Here is a 25147-nt window from a genome sequence, read left to right on the forward strand (position 1 = left end):
ATTTTATTTACTTTGATAAACTTTTCTCCTCATTGCAGGCAACCAATACCTGGCTGCAAAAGACATCAAAAGACGTCCCTTATGCCCAGACTCTGCAAGACAAACTAAGTGCACTGCAGGAACTGAACATTCAGAAACTTAGCCTGCCTGTTATCACCATTCCTGAAGAACTTTTCCTGAAAAGGTAGGGAATGAAATTGGGATAGTGATGCAGGAAACTGAGAATAGATATTTGTTCCCATTTTAGTGTTATTTTATTTTACTTTGGTTTTATAAAACAGCATGGAATTGCTGTAAACATTAGCATAAAATTGGAATCATAAACAAAGAACTTTAAGGTTTAAGAAATTAAATTATAGAGAGGAATTGGTGCATATATTTAATACAGATTTGACTTCATGTACTATGTGAATAGATCCCAAAGGTGCACTGAATAAAAATACAACATTCAACAGTCTTTAAACCACAGAGCCACTGAAGCCATGTTTCTCATAGATTTGTATCCTACATCCCTGCAGACACTTTGGCCATAACCCTCTCAGCACTGCATTTTCCTGTGCAGACCTGTTGGAAAGTTCTTCCCATTACCCATCACATACCAGTTAACCTCCACCAGTAGAGCAGCCTGACCTCCTCCCACGCCTGACATGCTCAGAGGGAGGTTGTACACATAGGGATGCTTGCACTAGTTTGGTCCCATCTCTTCTACCTAACAGAGCTTCACAGGACTTGTATGAATGTCATTACCCTTCTGTCAAATATCATAGAAACGAAATGCTGAAATGAATGTAAAGGACAACAGAGGCTAGCTTAAGATTGGATTCCAAAAAAACAACAAAAGACATACAAAGAAGTGTCTTTAATGTTGTATCTCTTAAATCTGTTTTTCCATGAATTATCTTTCATTGTGTAAATATGATAGTGTGTTAATGACATACATTTCTATTGCTGCCATTGAACTAAGTATAGACAAGGAAGAAACTGTTTTTTCTCCTAGGTTGTTATCATCTATGCTAATAATCATAATCGGGTTTTTAACTGCTCTTTTAGGTAGTTTTTTAAATCTTTTGATGTAAAGGAACATATTTCAGAAGTGTTTGCTTAATTTTCATCCTAGAATGTAGCTCTAAGTGTAAAAATCCAAGATTTTGCAATATTGAAAGATCAGTTAGAGAAACAGGAAAATTATCTTTGCCAGCTTATTGTTCAGTCAGAAATTAAGGCCACGTTTTCTTCTGTTTTGCATTTTCCTAAATACACTTTTTAAGCCAGCGATCCATTTTCCAATCCTAGTTCCTGGTCACATGTTTAAATTTTTATTTCCTTTCATTTAGAATAAAAAAAATGCTGAATATTTGGATGAAACCTTTGAAATGCTTATAATGAGAAAGATATACAAATTCTCAATTTTAGATTCTTACCATGTCTAACACTAATATAATTTCATGCATTTTTATAAGAATATATCACTTTTTTAAGAAAATATAATTGCCTTTTTCTGATACTGAGCATCCCACAAGTGTGCCAGTGATTTTGGAGGATTTTTAAAAATTTACTTACAAGTCCCTTTGTTTATGAAATTAGAGGAAAATCATTGAAAAATCATTGAATGAAAAAATCATTACCTGATACCAAAAGTACTTCTGATAAATTCTGATGAATGAGTGCTTGAAAATGTTGATATTAATGTTTGATCATTACATTTCTCTCTAAAACTAAAGTCATGACATGGATATAAGCATGAAAGTAAGCTCAGTATCATGGGCAGGGGAGGAAATCATGAAAACTCCTGTATATGCTTTATGAACTTAGTTTCTAACAGAGTTATCTTTATTTTCCAGTGAAGGCCGGGTCAGATACAATCTAAATAAAAACAGTTTTGTAATTGATATTCCACTGCCATTTGCGGGAAGATCATCGGATGAGATATGGATGCCAAAGACTATTAAAACACCTCCTCTGATGATGGAGTCCATAGGAATAAGTGTGCCATCTCAGGAATACAGAATCCCAACATTTACTGTTCCAGAATCCTATCCTTTCCGTGTGCCTTTGCTGGGCAAGTTAGAGGTCTCTGCTAATGTGTACAGCAACTATTACAACTGGACAGCTGCGTACACTGTGACTAACAGCACCACAGAGAGAGGGAACGGCGTAAAAGCTACCTATAACACAAACGCTGATTCTGTCTTTGAGCTGCTTTCCTACAGTGTGAAAGGTAAGAATGTTTGCTAAGACTGCCATATTTTCAAACCTACTTCAGTTATTTTATATCCCTTACATCAGGTACAGTACACTGGTTTGCCTGCACTTATTTAAAGACAGATGTGTGATCTCGAACCACTTTCCCTTTGATTTTAAAGATATTATGTGTGTCTGTTTATTCAGGCACTGAAGGTGAAGTCAGTTTAATGCAGTAAAGACTTTTAGAGTCCATATTTTCCTGGATATTCCTTACTGAAGGAACTGTCCTTTAAAACTGAAGGCATGATCCTACAGACACTTGTACAGCTGATAAGTCAACTGTTTTCAAAATCAGGTGTGCAAGTGTATCTGTAGGTATGCCCACAAATTATTTCCCAATCCATTAATATGTGTATATATGTATATAAAATTGTCTCATTTTTTTATATCTATATCTTGCCATAATATAATATTTTTAAGTTAGTTCCCCTGAAATTGCAGTTTGGGATCTCAAACTGGAAAAGGACAGCCCTCCCTTTCTCCTAAACTCCTCAGCATAACTGAGGCATGACAAAGAAAACACTAAAATCCAGGAATGTTAGATATGGGCTATTCTTGAGTCCATCTTCTTAAGTTTAAATAATGACATAATTTTATGTCATTTCACATTATTACATTTAGTAGAGTAGAAACTTATTTGTAGTTCAAAACTTTAGCTTTGAATATCAGAATAATAGCCATTTTTACAGAAATATTCAGTATTTACCAAAGCACTAGGCCTTTAAAACAAAATAGTATAATAGTAATTGCAATTCAAGCAGTAGCTTGAATAGAAGTTTGGTGGCATCAGACAAGTTCTCAAAGATGAAGAGGTATAGACACACTTACTTTTTTCCTCTTTTTTCCTTTTTCAGGTTCTGGAGAAGCATCATATAACAGAAATGGATTCATCTGTGCATATGAAAATCACCTGAAGCACAGAGTCTTAACATCAGTTTTTAAACTGTCTGGCAGAAAGAATTATGAACCTGTCCCAGTTGCAAACTACACCTTATCACTTACAGCATCAAGTACTCTGGGTCCTCAGCTTTCATTTTCCAGTGACATTGTTTCTGAAAAAATAAATAACATGAATACAAATAACGTCAAAATGGAAGGGCAGCTGGAAGTGGCTTCGGTGTTTGCAAGGAGTATTTACACTCTGTCTACCACATACAATGAAAAGAGACAGGTTTTAGAAGGAAAATCAAATCTGAAGTTGGATTCTTCTTACCTTCAGGCTACCAATCAGATGTCTGGCAGATACAGTGATGGTTCGTTTTCCATTACTTCAGTTTCTGATGTACAGAACGGGCTTTTAAAGAACACAGCTTCACTGAAGTGTGAAAACAACCAGCTGAAATTGTCATCTGAAACCAACGGGAGGTATCGACATACTGCAGGTGTCAATAAACTTGAAATAATTTTGTCAAAGAAGATGGCAGCACTTCGATCTGAATACCAAGCCACTTACAAGCAAATCCAGTATTTTGCCTTGTTTGCAGGTTCTCTCAATTCGCAGGATCTTGTTTTCAACACTGACATCTCCCTGACTGATCAGAAGAATCGAGCTGCACATAAGTCATCACTCAATGTCAATCGGTATGGTCTAGCCAGCAGTGCAACCACCAACATGCAGTTTAGTCCCTTGGCAATGCAGAGTGAAATGAATGCCAAGCTTGACACTGCTGGAGGCTCCATGTCACTGTCCTCTTCTGGGCGCTATGGGAAAAACAATGCAAAACTCAATGTAGGTGGAAGAGTGAGCCTGACAGAAATAACACTGGGAAGCGAATATCAGAGTACAGTTCTGGGTATGGACAACAAACATGTTTTAAATTTCAGAGTTAATAAAGAAGGACTCAAGTTTTCAAATAATTTGCAGGGATCATTCAAAGAGATTAAGTTGGAGTATACAAATGATTTGAATATTCCAGGCTTATCCTTAACATTTGTTTCAAAATTAGACAACAGCTTCAGCTTTGACAAGTTCCACAAACATGTTTTTGACCTTCAACTGGAGCCTAGCTCACTAACAGCTAAACTGAGCAATAATCTTAAATACACTAAAACAGAAGTTTCCAACAAGGCAGAACTCCTTCTCAAGCCTCTGAATATGAACTTGGGTGGCAATGTCAGAGGAGCCCATGGAGCAGATGAAATAAGGCATACCTACACCCTTACATGTGCTGGTCTAACTGCAGACTTGAAAACAGACACTGTGGCAAATGTTCAAGGTGCAGCAGTGAGTCACAGAGTTCATCTGGATGTGGCAGGACTCTCTTCCTCAGTTACCATGAACACAAACTGTGATTCCAAACCTCTCCGTTTCAGCAATGTTGTGCGTTCCACTGCGGCCCCGTTTGTCATCACTGCTGACGTCCACACCAATGCTAATGGAAAGCTGGTTGCTGTGGGTGAACACACAGGAGACCTGTACAGCAAATTCCTGTTTAAAGCAGAGCCTCTTGCTTTCACTTTCTCCCATGATTACAGAGGCTCTACCAGCCATAGCCTGAAGTCTAGAGGAAGGTACACTACTCTGCTTGACAACAAAGTTCATATGCTTTTTACTCCATCAGAGCAGTCAAGTGCCTGGAAATTGAAAAGTCAGCTAAATAATAATGTATATTCCCAAGATTTCAGTGCTTACAATAATGCAGATAAGATTGGTGTGGAACTTAATGGAAGAGCTTTAGCAGATCTCTCTGTAATGGACACATCAGTCATACTACCATTAACATCTGAAGAAGTTAATTTAATTGATGCTTTGGGTCTCAGGGACAGTGTATCGCAGCCTCAAGAATTCAGCATCTCTGCCTTTCTGAAATATGACAAAAATAAAGATATGCATGTTATTAACATACCCTTCCTGGAAAATTTGCCAGTTTACTTTGAAAAACTCAGAGGCACCGTTCTATCCACACTGCAGTCCATACAAAGTTACCTGAAGAGCATAGACATAGAAAAACACATGAAAAAGTACAAGGCAACTTTGGACAAACTGCCACAGGACATCAACGATTATGTGGACAAATTGGATATCAAAGGCAAAGTTAGCAGCATGAAAAATAATTTTGTTGCTTTCATAAAGGACTACAAAATAACATCTGATGATCTCCAAGTTATGCTGGAAAAAGCCATGGACAATCTTCAAGAAATACTGTCTCAGCTGCAGATCTACCTGATAAAAGTTGAGCAATACATCAAAGACTGTTATGAGCAGTATGACATTAAAGCACTTATTGCACAGCTTCTTGATCAAATAGCTGAAACAATGACAGCTCTAGATGACAAATATCAGGTAAGAACAACTGTAATCAACATCATTGAAAAATTGCGGGTTTTTTTCCAGCAATATGATCTTAACAAAATCGGAAGCAGCACTTTGGCTTGGATTAAAAATTTTGATGATGAGTACGAGATTACAGCTAAAATACAAGAAAACCTAGAGCTACTCAAGATTCAAATTCAGAATATTGATGTCAGAAGCATTGTGGAAAATTTGAAACAAGAGATTAAAGCGTTTGATGCTAAAGAATGTTTAGAAAAATTAAAGCGATCTTTGCCAATCAAAAAAATCAATGAAATTCTTGATCAAATCAAAGACTTTATTCTAAATTGGATAGAGGAATATGAATTATCTGAGAAGATCAGCGCTTTCCGTGGTCATGTGCACAAATTAATTGTAAAATATGAAATTGATAAGCAGATATATTTTCTAATTGACAGAATGATAGAACTGCTTAAAACGTACAGAATAAAAGAAACTGTCCAGAAACTGACCATCTACCTGCAAAATACTGATGTGAAGTCATGCTTTGATAAAGTTGTTGCTTTTGTTGATGATGCTGTCAAGAAAGTGCAAACCTTTGATTATGAAAAGATGATAAAGCAAGTCAACAAGTTCCTTGACATGGTTATTAAAAAGCTCAAGGCTTTTGACTATAACCAATTTGTAGATGACACAAATAAAAAAATTCGAGAAGTGACCCAGAAAATAAATGAGGAACTCAAAAATCTAGAACTTCCACAGAAAGCAGAAGCACTGAAACAGTATATAAGAGATTTTAGATCTGTGATTTCAAAATACGTGGAACAACTAAAGGACACGAAGCTTGCTGCAATAATTAACTGGCTCAGGGAGCTCATAGACTCAACAACATTTTCTAATCTCAAAGCCAAGGTAAATGAACATCTGGAGGACCTGCGGGAGAGGATTTCTGAAATGGATATTTCCCAGGAATTCCAGTGGTGTCTGCAGAAGATAAGCCAAATCTACAGTTCTGTTGTCATATACATTTCTGACCAATGGAACGCAGCTTTCAAAAAAATCACTGTGCTGGCTGAAGAGTATGATCTAAAAAATTGGGCTGAAAAATTAAAACAGTTTGTTGAAACTGGATTTAAAGTCCCTGAAATCAGGACAGTTATAGTCACTATACCTGCCTTTGAGGTTAGTCTCCGAAGTCTTCGGGAAGCAACATTTCGAACACCAGAATTCATTGTCCCACTGACTGATCTCCGTATCCCCTCCTATGAGATTAATATTAAGACACTAAAGAACATGAAAATCCCAATGAAATTTACTACCCCAGAATTTAAAATTCTAAATGCCTTTCAAATTCCTTCCATCACAATTGACTTAATTGAAGTTAAGCTTCTGATTGTGAGAACAATAGACAAATTGATGTCTGCAGAATTTCAGTTACCATCAATTGATGTCTACTTGAAAGATCTGAAGATGAGAGATATGCCCTTTTCTGCCATTTCTTTCCCAGAAATACAAATGCCTCAGTTTCAAATGCCAGAATTATTGATTCCAAAGCTAAATCTAAATGAGCTCCAAATTCCTAACATGAAGATACCAGAGTTCCAGCTCCCACATATCCCACATACTGTGACTGTCCCTACATTTGGCAAATTGTCTGGTGCTTTCAGAGTCACCTCTCCATTCTTCACACTGTCTACACAAGCTGAGCTTCGTAATACCACAACATCTGCAAACAGTCCAGAATTTGTTACTTCCATTTCAGCTCAGACAACATCTAAATTAGACTTCCTAGTTTTTAGTGTTATTGCAGATTCACGTCTCCTGGCCCCTGACATGAAGCAGCTGAACCTTAAAAATGCCATGAAAGTCAACCATAAGTTCCTTAAAGTTGACCACACCAATGAAGTGGTATTTTTAGGGACCTCAGTAGAAGGTGCAGCTGAAACTAGAGCAAACTTACATACAAAGAAAAATTCTGTAGAGCTACAGAATAATTTAATGGTCAAACTGCAAAGAAAAATTTGGATGCAGAGTGGAGTGGCTTATTCTCACAGACTGAATATTCCACAAGCTGATTTCTCCAGCCAGGCTGATCTGGTCAATAACATGACAACAGAGGTAGAAGCAGGATACATATCATTTACCTCTGCTGGTAAAGGAAACTGGAAATGGGCTTCACCTAATTTCTCCGATGAAGGCACTCATGATTCTCATGCCACTTTCAAGATTGAGGGCCCCAGTATTACATTTTCTGCCAACAACAGGATAAATGATAAGTACCTGAAAGTCAACCAAGCTATGAGATATGAATGTCATTCCTTAATGTCTGCAGCACTTCAGATTCAGTCTGAAATTGAGTCACAGCGTGTGGGACGGAGCCTCCTGAATGTGAAAGGCACAGGAGAGCTTCTAGGAATGAAAGTGGAATTAACGGGCTCTCACAATGCTCGGCTCCATGGACGGATTACTGGAATTGTAAACAATGAGCTTTCCTTCTTGGCAAACCCTTCTGAAATTCGTCTTTCAACAAACAATGATGGAAATGTGAAAATCAGCTTCCCAATGAAACTGACTGGCAAAATTGACTTCCTGAATAACTATGGGTTTGCCCTCAGTTCTTCTGTTCAGCAAGTCAACTGGCAGGCTACTGGCAGATTCAATCAGTACAGATATTTCCATAATATGTCTGCTGGCAACAATGATGACAGAATTGAAGCTCATATCGAAATGAATGGAGATGCCAACCTGGACTTCCTAAACATTCCTCTGAGCATTCCTCAGATTCAGATTCCCTACACTGGAATCAAAACTCCTCAGCTGAAAGATTATTCACTGTGGGAGCAGGTAGGCCTGAAGGGATTATTGAAGACAACAAGACAATCCTTTGATTTAAATGTGAATGTTCAGTATGAGAAAAACAAAGACATGCATGCAATCCCACTTCCTTTAGCAAAAGTGCATGAAGTACTTAATAAAAACATCCTTTTATTCAACAAGCATTTTGAGAAGGGGAGAAATGCAGCTTTAGATTTTCTGACAAAGTCGTATAATGAAGCCAAAACAAAACTGGACAAATACAAAATACAAACATCACTGAACAAAATTCCACGGACTCTCAAGATTCCAGGATACACCATTCCAATTGTGAATATTGAAGTTTCTCCTTTCACTGCTGAGATGCCAGCCTTTGGCTTCACACTTCCAAAAGAAATAAGCACAAGAGGATTCACAGTCCCAGTAATTGGCTTTTCAGTTCCATCTTACACACTAGTTGTACCTTCCTTTGAGCTTCCAGTCCTTCATATCCCGCAGGATCTACGCACTCTAAAGCTTCCTAAGTTCAGAATCAGCAGCTCAGGAAACAACATCTTAGTTCCTGCCATGGGTAACGTTACTTATGACTTCTCATTTAAATCCAGTGTAATCACTTTAACTGCAAATGCTGGGCTGTTCAATCAGTCAGATATTGTTGGACATCTCAGTGTCTCATCCTCTTCTGTCATTGAGGCTCTGCAGTTTAAGCTGGATGGTTCAACAAGTTTGACAAGAAAAAGGGGGTTGAAGCTAGCCACAGCATTGTCCCTGAGTAATAACAAATATCTAGGAGGAAACCATGATAGCACTATCACTCTCTTAAAGAGGATCATGGAAGCTTCCGTGACAACAAATATAGAAGTTGACACACCAGTTTTAAAAATTAATTTCAGCCAAGAACTTTCTGGAGATACAAAATCTAAACCCACTCTTTCCTCAGGGATAAAATTAATGTATGATTTTAACATTCCCAAATATGGTACCAGTGCTACAGGAGAAATTGCTCACAAATTTGCTTTAGAGAGCCTTACGTATTACATATCAGTAGAATCTTCTACCACTGGGGATATTGATGGAGTATTTTACACTGGAAATGCATTTTCTGGAAGTTTAGACCATGAGGCAAATGCCTATTTGAATGCTAATGGAGCTCGATCATCCCTCAAGTTTGAGGCCCACTCTAAAGCAGATGGACTCTGGATCATTGAAATCAAAGAACTACTTGCAGCTGAAGCATCTACCCGTCGCATTTACGCAGTCTGGGAGCACAATGGGAAGAACTATGTACAGTGTACATCTCGCTTCACAACAACGGGAACTCAGAGATGCAAAGCAACCTTAGAGCTGGCTCCTTGGGATATATCAGCAGATCTTCAGATTCAAGCCATTCAGCCAAATCCCTACCTGGGCATGGCATCAGTTAATGAGGTTGCTGTTGTGAAAATCAGTCCTGCAAACCAGAAAGCTGGCTGGAAGGGTGAAGGCCAAATTCACTCATTATCTCTCAGTCACGATATGCAGTTATCAAATGAAAAATCAGAGGCAAAATTTGTTATTTCTGGATCTGTGGAAGGATACATGGACTTCCTCAAAGTCATCAAGTGTCCCATTTCTGAGAAGAGTTTATGGGATATTTTGAAGCTGGATGTCACTACCAGTGCTGACAGGAAGCAGTACTTGAATGGCTCCGCATCCCTCGTGTACACAAAGAGTGAGGATGGTTACTTCTTCCCCATTCCTGTGAATAAGCTGACCGATGGCTTCACAGTTGTTATTCCTGAGTTACACCTAAAGGCTCCAAGCCCTGTCCTCAGCACTCCAGAGTTCAAACTTCCTTTCACCACTCTCCAGGTCCCAGCATACACCATTGACTTGCGTAACATAAAAATTCCACAGACACTAAGCACAATGCCATTTGATGTCCATTTACCTGCACTTCCAAAGCTAAGATTCCCCAAAGTAGATGTAGGAGCAAATTATATTACATTAGAAGAATATAAAATGCCATTTTTTGAGGTGACAATACCTGAATACCAAATAACTATGTCTCAATTCACTTTACCAAAGAGTGTTTCACTTGGCAGTTTCTCTGTAGATCTAGATGAAGTAGCTAGTAAAATTGCAGATTTTGAAATGCCTACAATTACCATTCCTGAACAGAAAATTGAGATCGCCCCTCTGAAAATATCCTTGCCTGCTGGAATTTACATCCCATCATTTGGTGCCTTGACTGGATCTTTCAAAGTTGTTTCCCCTTTGTACAATGTCACCTGGAGAACAGACTTGACAAATAAGAAGAACTCTTTTGAACATTCCATTGACTCTACCTGCAGCTCAACATTGCAATTCCTGGAATATGACCTGAATGGTAAGACATTAAAATTCTGTATGCCATGATTTTGGTGGAAAAATTATTGTAGACTAGGCTTATTTGGATCTTTTTTATCCCCAGGGCTTTGTATAGGAAGGTGCTCCTGTCTATTTAGCACTGACATTAGAAGACAGTTCTTTTATCAGCAGTGACATTTTTTCATAAATTACTGTCAGAGTATCAGTCACCCTGAAGGCTGATGACTATATATATGTGTGTCATATCCATGTTGAGATATAATGCAAATTTTAAAATGCTCCAGTCAAAAAAATGTTTTCACGTATTTTTATTTGGGACATTATGGGCATTCAGTTTCTTGAAGCATAATTTGACATATGTGTGTTTATGTTTAGACATAAATTAACCACCAAATAAAAACTATATTATTAGTAATTAAAGGTTTTATTATGGGCATTCAGTTTCTTGAAGCATAATTTGACATACCAGTGAAACACCCCACAACTGACCATCTAACATATAACTGGATGTCTTTTGTATTTTTTGTTGATAATGCACACATTTGGAATCTTTTTCACAGTTGTTTCAAACTACGAATATAAAGAAGGTGTATTTATTGTGAAGACAACCGGCAGCTTTTCACATCGTGACATGAGTGCAAACTACAAGGAAAATCTGACTATTTCAGGATTTGGGTAAAGATTTTCTCTAATAATATAGTCTATAATAGAAATAATTGCAAATGATGTGTTGTTGCTTTGATCTCTAATGCCCCAGAGTGCTTTGCAGTAATTAATAAGAACCTGTGTATCTACGTTGCCATTACTGGCTGTGCCCTTTTCCCTCTCAAGGTAACTCTCAGGGTTTCTAGAAGAGCTTTCCTCACCAGCCCCATGTCAGAAACCCACTGAATCATAAACACAGTATTTTATAATCAGAGCAGTTCTAGATCTGCTCTAACCATCAACAAAGACGGGTTTCTTCCCAGTGGATCCCTCTGTCACCACGAGCCACTACAGAGTAATTTTTATTCACAAATGCCCACACCAGGCATAGTTTAGCTCTTTTCCTCTTTTGATCTGCAAGTGTTATGTTGATACATCTAAGGGCAGAATCAATGAAGGCAAGTACAAATGCAGATAAGCAGTAGTACTTATATTGTATTGCTGGAAAAATTGCAGTTAGCTTGTAGAAATCTGTAGAAGGTTGACAATGGTACAGCTATCGGTTTTGTTTTGCTGCCCCAATTTAATGAAAATTCATACCAGAGCTCCATATTGTTTCATCTAAAACAGGAAAATTTGAGTGACATGAAGTTTTGAATGTATCAGACTAAATTCTTAGAACTGTGGATAGTAAACCCTACATTTTCTTTTAATGCTTGTGCTCTCTGAAGTGCTTCATAACTGTGTATTTACTGTGGTTGCAGAGCCCTGGAGGACACTTTATCACTGGACATCATCAGCCCAACTTTCACAGATGTTCATGTGCGTTACCAAGAGAATGAAAGGAAATCATCTGGCTCAATATCCTCACCCTCAGCCGGGACCCTTGCTTATGTCATGGAAATGGACGATGAAATTTTCCTTGCCAGAGTTTACTACCAAACTCAGGTAAGCTTGATGTGAGCAATAAAAAGTGAAAATGCTTGGTGTGGTCAGAGGAAAAGTTCCCTTTATAATTTTGTGTGTGTTTATGTTGAGATATAAATTAACCACCAAATAAAAACTGTATTATCAGTAATGAAAGGTTTTATTTCCTACACTGGCTTTTCCAGTACTAAAAATAATATCTGTGTAAAGAGGTATTTTCAAATCCTTCACACAGTTATTTTTTCCATCTCCTATGGTCAAGAAGGCACACCCATTGAAAGTGAAGAATGTACAAAGTCAATTTTAGTTAAGCTACCCATCAGGTTTAATAGATAGCCATCAGGCTTCTTAGAATGACTATATAAGTGGCCATTATAGGAATGAGGTGACTAGAAGAGGTCAGACCATCTGTGAAGTGTCTTTTTTAATCCATTAATATATTACAATACATGCTCTTATTATCGGCATACTACAATAATTTCAGAATTAACATCTTATCTTACAAAATTATACACTAATTTAGGGATCACAAAAAACTCATAATTCACTAGTTATTCTAAAAATGGAAAAACTATACATGTAAATATATTTTCATTTGAGGATTTATAACTACTCTGAGTAATTGTCTAAATTGTCTCATTTGTTTAAATTATTACAAAATTAAATCCTCTAATATTTTCATATGAAAAAGATGCTTTTGAATTCACTTTAATTGATTTCAGGAATGAGTAGAAGGCTCATTTTCTCAAGTAATTCACTTGCCTTATGAGACATGATAGGCATTTAATACAAAGGAAGGAAAAAAATCTTATTTGCAGCCAAATATTAAAGACCAGACTAAGTTATGTTCTAGTCTTGCTCTTTGAAGAAGCTCAAAGTAGCTTGGTACAAGATAATTTCTTCCAAAATAACCTTTCAAGATGAGAGAAAACAGACAGCAAACAGACAGTGGACAAAAAATTGGAGAGTGCTTGTCTTAATAAATTATAAAATTAAAGATGCAAAAATGAGAATGTTGAAAAACGCTCATAAATAATATTGGAGTTTTCTTACCCTGCTTTGTCTTTTCAGTCTGCTCCCCAGAATGACATTGACATACTAAAAGGTGAGATATCCCTCAAGGAACCTGACCGGATTCAAATGAAATTCAACTGGAACGAGGATGCTGCCAAAGACTTGCTGTTGGGTCTGAAAGAAAGAGTGCCTAAAATGACAAATGCAGTCTACAGGTATGTTAATCGGTACCATAAGGAGCATATGGGACTGGAAATTAGTGCTGCCACCTTAAAGATGAAGAATTTAATGCAGAATAATGCTGAGAAAGCATACAGTTTTGCTGCAAATAAAATAGATGAAATAGACACTCAGCTTCGCACAGCCGCCAATGAGGCCTCTGACAAATACCAGGAGCTGAAGTTCACAGCTAAACGGATTTATCGAAGAGCAGCAGATCAGGCTGAGCAGTTTGACTATCAAAGAATAAAAGCAAAACTTTTGGATGTTTTAATTGACATAATAGAAGAATACCACCAGAAAATAAAACACGTAATTGACTCAGCCACTGAATTCCTGAAAACCACAAAATTTCAGGTCCCTGGGCTGTCTGAAAAGTACAGTGGTGCAGAAATATACCTCATGACAACAGAGAAGGTAGCAAAAGCTGCTGATGTATGCCTTTCAAAACTTCAGGAGTACTTTGATGCCTTGATTGCAGCTATCAATGAGCTGGAAGTCAGACTTCCTGCTTCTGAAACAATTCTTAGAGGCCGTAATGTACTTGATCAAATTAAAGAAATGCTGAAAGATTTGCAGGGCAAAATCAGGCAGACATTTGCTACTCTTCAGGAAGCTGACTTTGCAGGAAGACTGAAGCAACTGAAACAAGCAGTGCAACAGGTTTTTCAGAAGGTAGAAGAAATGATTAGAAGCTTGCAATCCAAAACTTTTGAAGACATCAAAGTCCAAACACAGCAGCTGTACAAAGATGCATTGGCTTCAGATTTTGCCCAGAAGCTGAGATCCTTGACAAAAGATGTTAAAAAATACATTTCTCAGTTCAAAGACTTTAGCCAGAAGACAATCCAGGACCTGTCAGAAAAGCTGCACCAGCTGCTCCTCTATGTAAAGTCATTGCGAGAGGAATACTTTGATCCAACTACACTTGGATTGTCAGTGAAATACTATGAGGTGGAAGACAAGGTACTGGAATGGCTGAAGAATATCATAGATCTTCTTGTGGATTGGCACAACCAGTATGTTGGAAATCTTGCTGGCATTGCTACACGCCTGACAGACCAAGTAAGAGAATTGGTGGAAATCTACAGTCAGGAATATTATAGCCTTATAACTGATTTTGAAGGAAAAGGAAAACAGAAGATCATGGAACTCTTATCTGCTGCTCAGGAAAAAATCCGATATTGGTCTGCGGCTGCTAAGAGGAAAATCGATGAACATAACAAGCAACTCAAAGAAAAGCTCCGGGAGATCTATGGGCAGCTTAGTCAGACCCAAGAAAAGCTAATCAGTGAAGCCAAAAGGGTAATTGATCTAACTATAGAAAATTACTCTGCTTTCCTGCAATACATCTCAGAGCTTCTTCGCCGGCTTGAGCAAATAACGGCTGAGAGCATAAAGCCGTACGTGGCTGTTCGTCAAGGAGAGCTTAGTATACAAGTGCCCATGTGACTGGCAGTCCATTCACCAAAAGCCCCAAAAAAGCAGACAGGCACTCAGGAATAAAGTGGAAATGACACACATACTGATTCAGCAAGGCATTGAGAAAGGCTCCAGGAAATGGAAAGAAATGCAACATTTCAACTTGACACTGAACAAGTGAATCCTCAGGAGATTATGGAAAATATTCAGCAGCACATGAGCACCTGAGAGAATTAACAAGTTTCAACCAAAATATATTTAAATATAACAGCAATCAGTATACTGGAGCTTCAGGTAGATATGTTTGAATCTGAATTTGTAAATGAAAACTTAGTAATCTACACTAGGTTATTTTAACAAGCTTAATAAGCCAATAAATGAGTTCTTTATTACATTTTTGTGTCATTCATTACAACTACCTTTACTTGGAGCATAAGGCTTAATTCAACAATTTTCAAGGTCAATGGGAAGTCTTTTCTTTGATTTCACAGTATGTTGGGTCAAGTTAATAATGTACAATGCATATTGTAAATAGTCACAAAAGGTATGGAATACATAGAATAAACAGGTTTTAAGATAAAGGTCACATTCAGAAGCCAGTTGAAGGAAGACTTGGAAACACATCTAATTCCCAGCATAGAAATACCTTAATAGATAAGTAAGGAAAGTAGCATGTATGAAAACATAAATTTTAAAAATTATAAATTCTGAAAACAGCATCAAAAATTGAAAATTAATATAGAAGTATGAACTTATGTAGAAATATGACTCCTGGAAAATTAAAGATAATAATACAAAGGTTTTCTTAATAAAAAATAATTTACATCTGTGTCATTTTTCAGACAACTATGCTAAGTATTTTATATGAGTTTTCTTTCTACTGGCTAATTTATATTTCAGAAATACAGGGTTTTCTCACCTGTTTTCCCATGATATTTCTGGTTTCACTTTAAATTGTCTATGTTTTACTTATTATGAGTTTAGGCAAGTGTCAAAGTTTCACAGACATCACTGTGTATGATGGGTCAAAAAGTTTCCCCCTCCTAGGCTGAAACCTAGACCATTGAAATGAATTCTCAGTTTAAAAGTGAATTTAAAGCATGTTGAAGAACTCTCACAAAATAAGACTACTTTTAAGTGGAAAATATGTTGACCTGCCAGGCTGAAATAATGTTGCCTCTTTGAGAATAAACTTTTTGACAAACAACACTAGAAAGTTTCTGCACATGTCTGTTTGGATGCAATCAGTTCACTCTGTAATATGTTTCTTGCTTGTTCACAATGGGAAAACAGAGAATCTGTTTTCATTCTCTGGTACGATGGAGTACATACATGTAGCAATGGAGCAGCAAGACTCTGATATCCCTGTTGATAGATAATGGTATTACCTGAGTAACTTCACCAGTAATGATTCTTATCAGATAAGCTACTTTAACCCTGAAATCAGAATCTCACAAGCATGGCATTATACACACACACCTATCTAGCTGTCAGCAAATGGGTTTATCTTAGAAAGTAAGGTAAATCCATTTTCTCTTCAGAGCTTTCAGCCATCACAATTACAGCAAAAAATTCTCAGAATAAGCCATAGAATAGTCCCCTGTGAACTATAAAATAAGTTTTGGTTCTGAATGGAACTAATCTGCATATGCTGCCCTGCCCAGGGAAACCAAAGGTATAAAAATCCCTGTTTATATGTTCTACTGAGCATTCCCCTAAAAAATATGTTGGCTGAAGAGCCCTTTCACCTTCATTCACAAGGAAACTGAAGCCTATGGGTCATCTTTATTGGATGTCAGATTGCACAACTCATTTCCCTGAATTTCACAAATGTTTAAGCACAACCAGATTTCTCAGACACTGACTGACTGTTGCTGCCCTTCATTATGACAAACAGCCCTGTGAAACAAAGGACAACAGAAAAAATTATAATAGTTATGGGAGAGGAGAGATTTAAAGTTTTGTTTTCTTTTGTTTTCCCACTCATGTCTACTTATGTCTGTCCATCATCCCTTGTTCTTGGAAGGATTATAAATGCTAAAAAAGGACTTATTTAAAAGGAATGGGTTAACTGAAAAATAAATATGCCAAATGGTATAAATACTGTCTCTTATTAGCAAGATTGAAACTTCCCAAGAGCAAACACAATAGTTTGCACACTAAACTGTGGTTAGAGGTTAGAGGAGATTTCCAAGTCTCATTGCAGCATTGCTGCCAATTGGATTAAAGCTCTCAGTCCTGTAATGGATGTGCCATCTTGCAGTCATCCCACAGTTGGTCTGGGGAGGGCCTGGAAGCACAACATTGCTTTCAAAGCTGATCTTACTGGAACTTATCTGTTTTTTAAATCCCCACACCAGAGAGGTATTCACAAGAACCCCTTTGAAACTCGGGCAATATCTTGACACAGGAAGGGGATGTTTTTATCTGTGTTTGTACATCCCACAAGCACATACAACCAGGTGTCACTTTAATTTCCATACCTTTCCCCTGTTGTTTGGTTGTTGTTGCTGTTTTCTTTCAGGGTCTAGCAAATTTTAGCCTTGTTTCCCATGTAGTAAATTTCAGAAATATAGACAAAACCACAGTTATTCAAATTGTGTGCAACTTATGAAATGTTTGCAATATAATAATTTGTAATATTAGTAGTTCTATTTTGGATTCTTTTCAGTCTTTTTCAGTTTAGTTTATATAATAGGAGATATTCTATTTTGTTGAATCAAATTATGTGGGAGATAACAGGAAATCAGCAACTATCTGGGGCTCAGTGACACAGCTTCTTTTCTTTTCTTTTTCTCTATAGTCTTCATCATCTGAATTCTCATAAATGCCAGAGGGGTTTTTCTTTATAATTTATAGCAGGTATCAGACGTAGAACAGAACTGGTTGTAAAAGTTTAATTACATGAAACATTTTAACAAGAAATTGAGAGAACAATATGCTCTAACTAAATGATTGTAGAAATAACATTGACAAGAAACGTGTGTGTTCCTAAATGAAAAGCTTTTGCAGACGTAGGATAGCAAAAATGTTCCAGAATTTTAGATTATGCAACCAGCTAGAGCAGATCTTTTATTAAGTGATTTAAAAGTACATACATAGTTTGCTGTATATCCAGAGATTCTGCACACTTATCCACATCCACACACACTATCATCCACCTCTGGCTCTAAATTGTGCTATTGATACTTTTAGAGCAACTGCCATTATGGCCTACTGATACCTTTCAAAATTTATATTAAAATATTTAGTTGTTCAGTAAGTGACACCAAAATTTGTACTACTCTTCTGCTGGCAGATTTATTGCCCAGGTGGGAAACCAGAATTTATTAAAGGCCGTACGGACATACAGAATTGCTTGTATTCCATTTCTACACAGCCAGATCCTGGCCCAAATGAAATCGATAGCAAAATGTCTATTGGCCTCAGCAGGAGTAGGCTTTGGCCAGTTAGGTGTATAACTTGAGAAGCACTCTGGGATCCTGTAGGACAAAGCTATATTATTATCTATAAAAATTCTACAAAAAAATATCATTGAAAAAAAATGCAGACAAGAAAATTAATCATTAACAAATTTGAGACAGATCAGAATGAAGCTTGTCTGTACAACATTAACCAGAGCTTCTTCATCATTTTTTACCCAGTACTACTTGTATCACAGAGAAATTCTGCCAGGGCCAAGAATTCTAGGTTCTGGTCCCAGGCCTTAGACATGGAAATACACGCATACAACTCATCACCCTTTCCCTTGTTTCATTATCCATTCAAGGCATTAAGGGAAACTGGACTTTACAGAATAAAAACCTGTATTTGATGTTTGCAAGACCCAGCTGGGCAAATTCTCGAGCAACACAATCTGAGTTAAAGCTTGCCTCTGTTTAGAGAAGTAGAGACCTCCAAAGGTCCCCTGCAACTTGAGTTTGTGATTCTCTTGTGGCTAAATTGATATGGCTTTAGGTTGCCATCTCTAACACTGTACCTACCCTTTGGTGAAAGGTTTATGAGTAATTGGCTGCATCATTATTGTAATATATACACAGAAAAAAGAAAAGTATAGACAGAAAATTTTCATGGTGTAAACATATCCTCATTGTGATTGCAGCCATGAAGCATCCCAAAATTCCCTGAAGCATTCCAGCAATTGAAGCCTTCTCAGTTGGTTCTGCATCTTTCCTCTTCCATGCTTTTCATGTGAATACCTCTGCCATACCAAACCATAGGCGCTTTCCCAAAGTGCAGGAGCTGATGTTGTGATTATTACCATTCATATCTGACAGCATGATTGTGGTAGCTGTTAGGAGAACAAAATGCACATCTTCTCAGAGTGGCTGGAGAAGGGTCCTTTGCAAGGCTGGACATTGTCAGAGTGAGAGGATCAAGAACATGAGCAGCAGATCCACTGCAAGCTTGGGGAAGTAACAAAGGTCAAATGCCCACACAATGCATCTGTTGTGAAGAATTTGCCAGGTATTTGCTGTAAGCAGAGACCCACCACAAGACCCACCTCATATTGATTTCCCAGCAAATGAATTCAAGAAGACATGTTATAAACAATCTTGAATTTATGGATAAATCTATTAATCTACACTGCCTTTGGGACTCAAGGAGCAAGTTCTGGTCTCTGAACAAGTGATACAAACTAGCTCAAACATTATATAGCATATAGGAAATAGGACTTGGAACAACTCTCTGTTCAAGTGTCCAAGTTTCCTCTAAGAATGAGCCAAAAGCCATATGCAGCATAGGTGCCTGGGGGACCTGAGACTTTGTCTGAAGTAAGGAATGAATCAAATGTGCAGCATAAAGAGCATAAAGAATGAAAATACTCACTGCATCTACCAGACAAATGGCATGGTTAGATACTTAGAGGAGGCCACTGGGGTGACTAAAGATGGTCTTAATTAACAGCATGCATGGGGAAAAGTATCAGACCTACAACTTTTTAAGTGGTGCCTGCCACTTCTACTACGCTACTGAAAGAGGCTGGTGACTCCTGGGTTTCTGGACAACCTGGTTATTCTTACAGGGATAATAATCTGCTCTGCTTTCTGTGCAGCTTTGACTAAGGATGGAAAGGAAACACCTAGCCTCCATAATTTTCTTTCCCCACATTTTCCCTGCTACCACCACCTCTGCCACAGTCAAGAGGTATTCCAATGCTGTTGCCAAGTGGAGGAAAAAAGTTAACATTCTTGTTAACTTGTTATTTTGGTGTAGATTATTTTCTGGTATTTGCAATGACTTAAGGACTTTATTTCTAAAAACTTGATAGTGCTTTTATTCAGAACTCTTTTATGTAGAAAGTGTTTTATGGATGTCTTTGTATTCAGCTCTACCACTGCTCTGAAAGCAGTGGTAATTGTAGTTCCCTTGGTAGGTTTCATCTGTGGAAGGTTTTTGCACTGGAACCCTCAGAAATCTCTTCATCTGTTAACATGTTGTTTTGTTACCAGTCTCATAAACAACCCCACATAGTTCCAACCAGTCACTCTGAAAAATAATTTGTTTCTTTCCTTCTAATACCTGTGATATTCTTAATTTTTAAATCAGTGGCTCTCCTGGCTGGAAGCAAAGATCCAAAGCCAGTTATAAGATGCTATTAGGCCCCTACGCTAAAGCCACCAGATCAAACTTCTGCATTTAGCCAGAAACTTCCCACTTCCAGGTATTTGCTCACTCCTTACACTTCACAATCCCATTTACAAACACATATGCTGCCAAAAAGGAAAAAAAATGGAAAGGTGATATCATCGTCTCCAAAGTTCAGCATAGGCATTAATGTAATTCATTTCAAGGTTACTACCTGTGTTCTTCTCAAAGAGAAGCTGGATAAAGAAAGGGCTCTCATCAAAACCCACTACCCCTGTGTTGCATTACACTTTGCACAGACATTTCCCACTGTCAGCAAGCTGATTTTCTCTCCATAATGCTCTTTCTCTGTTGTTACTATATTTGCTTATTTAATAAACCTTTGTTTTTCTCTATGGAGATGACTGGCTTATAACTACTTACAAACAATATGGACAGTTATGCAAAAACATTTCATTTTGAAGCTGAAGAACAGAAAACCAGCCAAATCTGAAGGAACACACATCTCTCACACATAGCCCATATTCCAGCAGTACAAACTCCACAACATCTCTCTCTCAGACACATCTGTCTATATGTGCAAACGTCCATGCAAACACACGCACAAGTATTATGTACATTACTGTCAAGTTAAAAGCCTAAAGTTAATCCTTAATCCTTAGGTCATCCCCTTCATTTCAGCACATGGAGCCAGCCAAGTCTTCCCAACATGCCTGTCAGCAGTAAGATGATGTAACTCTTCCCACTCAGGACCCATTAATTCAGTAGTTTCACCAGTGGTGTTCCACCAGGTTCATCTTCCAAAATTTTAATTTTTGTTTAAATGGAGAATCAGAAAGTTATAGTTTTGGGATCCTGCAGGGAGGCACTTTTCTTTTTTTTCTGCACTCCATTTCAGCTGAAATGTGCTGATGAATTAGTTGCAAAATTTTGTAAAGTGATACAGTTGATCTTATTCAACAATGTCCAGCTCCTCATCCAAAAGATTTGAGCTTAGATTTTTCAATCCTTTTAGAAACACACTTTTTAAAGAAAAAATTTGTTAATATTTTGCTAGCCCAGTAACCAGCTGGTGACTTTCTTGTGGCCATGTGTATGTGTGTCATCTGCACTCTGTGTCATCCCTCTTCAGGTTTCCACCGATCACTATTTTTTTGCTTTTTACAAATCTTCTTGATGTATCCCCTATGACTGACTTCCCTTAAATGTGTTACCCATTGAAGAGGCAAGATCAGGTTTTAGAAGCTCACATTCTGGATTGGGGTTCAGTTCCTGGGCCAGTTTTTTATCCACTGCTTCATTCATCCACCTCATTTTCTCATATATTATTTTCCCATGAGTAAAATGGGAATTATACTTCTCTGCTTTTCAATGTAATTGTCAGAATGAAACTAACTCATGACCTGGAGATAATCTGGTAAGTCTCATAGTGCTGAAGACCATGAAGTAGATAGACACACTGTAGTGGCAACAAGAAATCAAGATACATGTATTGACTTCTCTCTCCCATCATCATGTTTATTGTTTTAGAAACTTGGAGTTGATTTCATGTGCTAAATCACTCAGAAACACTCTAGTCCACCCCAAAACCATCATACATACCAGGCATCAAACATATAACACTCTCATACAGATAAATGATCCGAGGAATGGACTCAACGGCTGCTAGCAGTTAATTTATATCGTGGTTTCACCATAAACTTTTAACTTTGGAAATAATCTGCCGCCCGTTTCAGTTTTTGGCTGCCACATAATGCACCTTTGTGAAGTCACTTTTCTGTCTAATAGAGATATTTCTTTTTATGGGTGAACATTTGTTTAAAAATAACAAATAGTAATCTCATTTACCGTGCACAAAGAGCGTGCTACTTAGCTGTATGTAACCAAGTCCCATTTCATCTGGTTTAATGTTTAGCAAGGCATGAAAACTAGTCAATATTACAGGGAGAAGATGATTTATTTAATAAAATTACATTCCTTTTTTTTTTCCGTTAAAAAAACAAATAATTGTAACAAAAAAAAAAAGTGTTTAAAGTAGAAAAGCATAGCCTGCAAAGATTGATACTGAAAAGTCAGCACATATTACAGAGTCTGATGCTAAGTTCAGCTGCTTCTTCACCCCATCTCCACTTCTGTTCTGGTTCTGGTGTGCAGCCAGTCTCTGTTTCTGAAGCTGAGTATTCCCACAGTGATTACTGATATCCACCATAATGTAGTTAGCAGATAGCCCATTTGTTCCGCTCTGGATAGGGTTGCAAGAGAACATTTTAAGCACACTTTGTTCCTTTGGGGAGGATAAAATTTAGGATATATATAGATATAATATGTAATGTGCAATGTCTAATATATACATGTATATCTACCTGACTGTACTCTCCTTGTGACAAGAAGTTGAACAGGAGTCAGCAGTATGGTCTTTTGCCCAGGAACGCCAACCACATACTGGGAAGTTGTAGCTAGCAGGTCTGTGAAGAGATCCTTCTCCTCTATTTGGCATTTGTGAGACCACATCTGGATTACTGTGTCTGGTTTGGGATCCCAAATGAAAGAGAACCATGGACATACCAGAGTGAGTTCAGCAGTGGCCAGCAACCTACTCAAGGGGCTGGAGCACACAGCATGCAAACAAGAGGTGGATGGATGGGTTTGCCGAGTCTTAGGAGGAAAAGGCTGAGGAGAGACATTATTTCTGTTTTCCATGACCTGTCGCATGGTTATAGAGAGGCAGAGTCAAGCTTTTCTCAGAGCAGAAAGACAAAAAGCAATAAATAAAAAACACATGAAGGATAAAAAAAAATTACCCTGTGAATAATTAAACACCAGCACAAATCCAGGAGAGGTTGTGGAATGTTCTTTTTTGCACATGTTCAGAACTTAGACGGGAACATTCACAAACAACTTCATCTGACTTCAAAACTCAACATAACTTCTAAGCTGGTCTTACATCGTGTAGGGTATTGAATGAGATGACCACAAGAAGTACTTTGCACTCTGAATTATTCTATTTCATTATAAGACCTAAACTCTTTTTGGGTTTTGCACCTCAAAACCACTGAAAGGCTGCAAATTCATACCTATTTAATGACAGAGATTTCTCAAAGAAAAGCTTAGTTGTGAATGTCCTGCAGAGGAAAATCTTCCAGTGGAACTCACATTCGACCATGCAACAAAAATGTGTATTAAACATGGATTCAACAACTCTTGTGCTCTCAAAGTAGTGTATTCAGTGTATGTAGGTGAACTGTTTCCCACTAATATTTCAAGTCACAGAAAATTGCCCTACGCAACATTTAGTAGTCATAGAGTCTGCTTTGCTGCTGTTGTTTGTCTTCAACACATGTAGAAATTGTTTTGGTGGAAAGATGGGCTAGTAAATGTGATCTTTTGTTTTGACGTAATGCATTCCTCTTACTCATCAGATGCCTTTTTGAGATTAATCTAAGAATGTTGCTCTTGCAGTCAACCAGATAACGCTTCCTTTTTCTTTTGGGGGAGGGAGGGATGGGATGGCTGCAATTTTTTTGGCTACAGCAACTCTGATACTTTATGCATTTGAGCCTTTGTTCTTAAAATAAACACATAAACTTGGCTTAAAGTAAGAAGTAGTAGAGTTTGTTTGTTATTAGGATGCACTTGTGATTAGAAGAACCATTAACCAGCAGCTGTTCTTATGCACTGTGTGAGATGACCACACTTTCCCTACATATTTTGAAGGGCAAGAATGGCATGTGCTATGATTCTAAGGATCTCACAAATGTCAAGGATGCCTTTTAAATTACATTTACTACTCTGTGTTTCTACTGCCAAAGAAGCACTGTAGGAAAACAAGGAGACCCTGATCAAGACAAAAAGCCTATGCCCAATTATTTTTACCTCTGAGTTTGCCTTTTGATATCAGTTGGTCAAGTATAATTTTCTCGAGGTGGTGTCCACTCAGAGAAAAAATACACAAAAAAGACCATTTATGCAGACATGCCCATTTTCCTAAGTGTCTGTAGCACTGCTATTTTTACACCAGAGGTTGTGAACCTTTACCAGAAGGCTGTAATTTCTCCAATCGCTTCTGTTTAGAGTTTTTCATGCCCTTTTTATGTCTGTTCACATACTGCCTCAGAAGTGTTTGGTAGGAAGCTATGGTGAATTTCTCTATATTTTACCCTTCATTGGCAAGTGGGCTTGACCTTTAAGATCACTGAGTCCAGCCATCAATCTGACACTGCCAAGTCCACCACTAAACATCTCCCTAAGTGCCACATCCAAATGTCTTTTGAATACCTCCAGCAATAGTGACACAACCACTCCCCTCAGCAGTATGCCCCAGGGCTTGACAGCCCTTTCCATGAAGAAATTTCTTCCAAATAGCCAAACTAGATGTCCCCTATTGCAACTTGAGGCCATTTCCTCTTATCCATTCCTTGTTATTTGGGAGAACAGACTCACCCCTACCTGGCTACAGCCTCCTTTCAGAGAATTGCAGAGAGCAATAAGGTCTCCCCTGAGCTTCCTTTTCTCCAGGCTAAACACCCCCAGCTTCCTCAGCAGCTCCTTATAAGACCTGTGCTTCAGACCCTTCACCAGCTCCTGCACCTTTAGGATCTCCCTGTTTCTGAATATCCAGTCTTCTTGCACTTCTTTGTCCTTCAGGCAGAGGCACAGTCCAAGCTGGTACCA

General features: G+C 37.8%; 1 protein-coding gene across 1 annotated transcript in view; it reads left to right on the plus strand.

Annotated features, from left to right (window-relative positions):
- Window positions 1–16103, plus strand: part of APOB (apolipoprotein B) — a 36405-nt gene extending 20302 nt beyond the window's left edge. The window contains 8 exon segments of the mRNA XM_086875703.1: window positions 39–184; window positions 1842–2218; window positions 3099–10679; window positions 11221–11335; window positions 12070–12253; window positions 13304–14913; window positions 14915–15045; window positions 15048–16103. Coding sequence (XP_086731829.1) covers window positions 39–184; window positions 1842–2218; window positions 3099–10679; window positions 11221–11335; window positions 12070–12253; window positions 13304–14913; window positions 14915–15045; window positions 15048–15115 — 10212 coding nt within the window. The 3' untranslated portion in view covers window positions 15116–16103.
- Window positions 16104–25147: the final 9044 nt, after the last annotated feature.

This window comes from Cyanistes caeruleus, chromosome 2 (assembly GCF_971803275.1).
Source record: "Cyanistes caeruleus chromosome 2, bCyaCae1.hap1.1, whole genome shotgun sequence".
NCBI classification, from domain to species: domain Eukaryota; kingdom Metazoa; phylum Chordata; class Aves; order Passeriformes; family Paridae; genus Cyanistes; species Cyanistes caeruleus.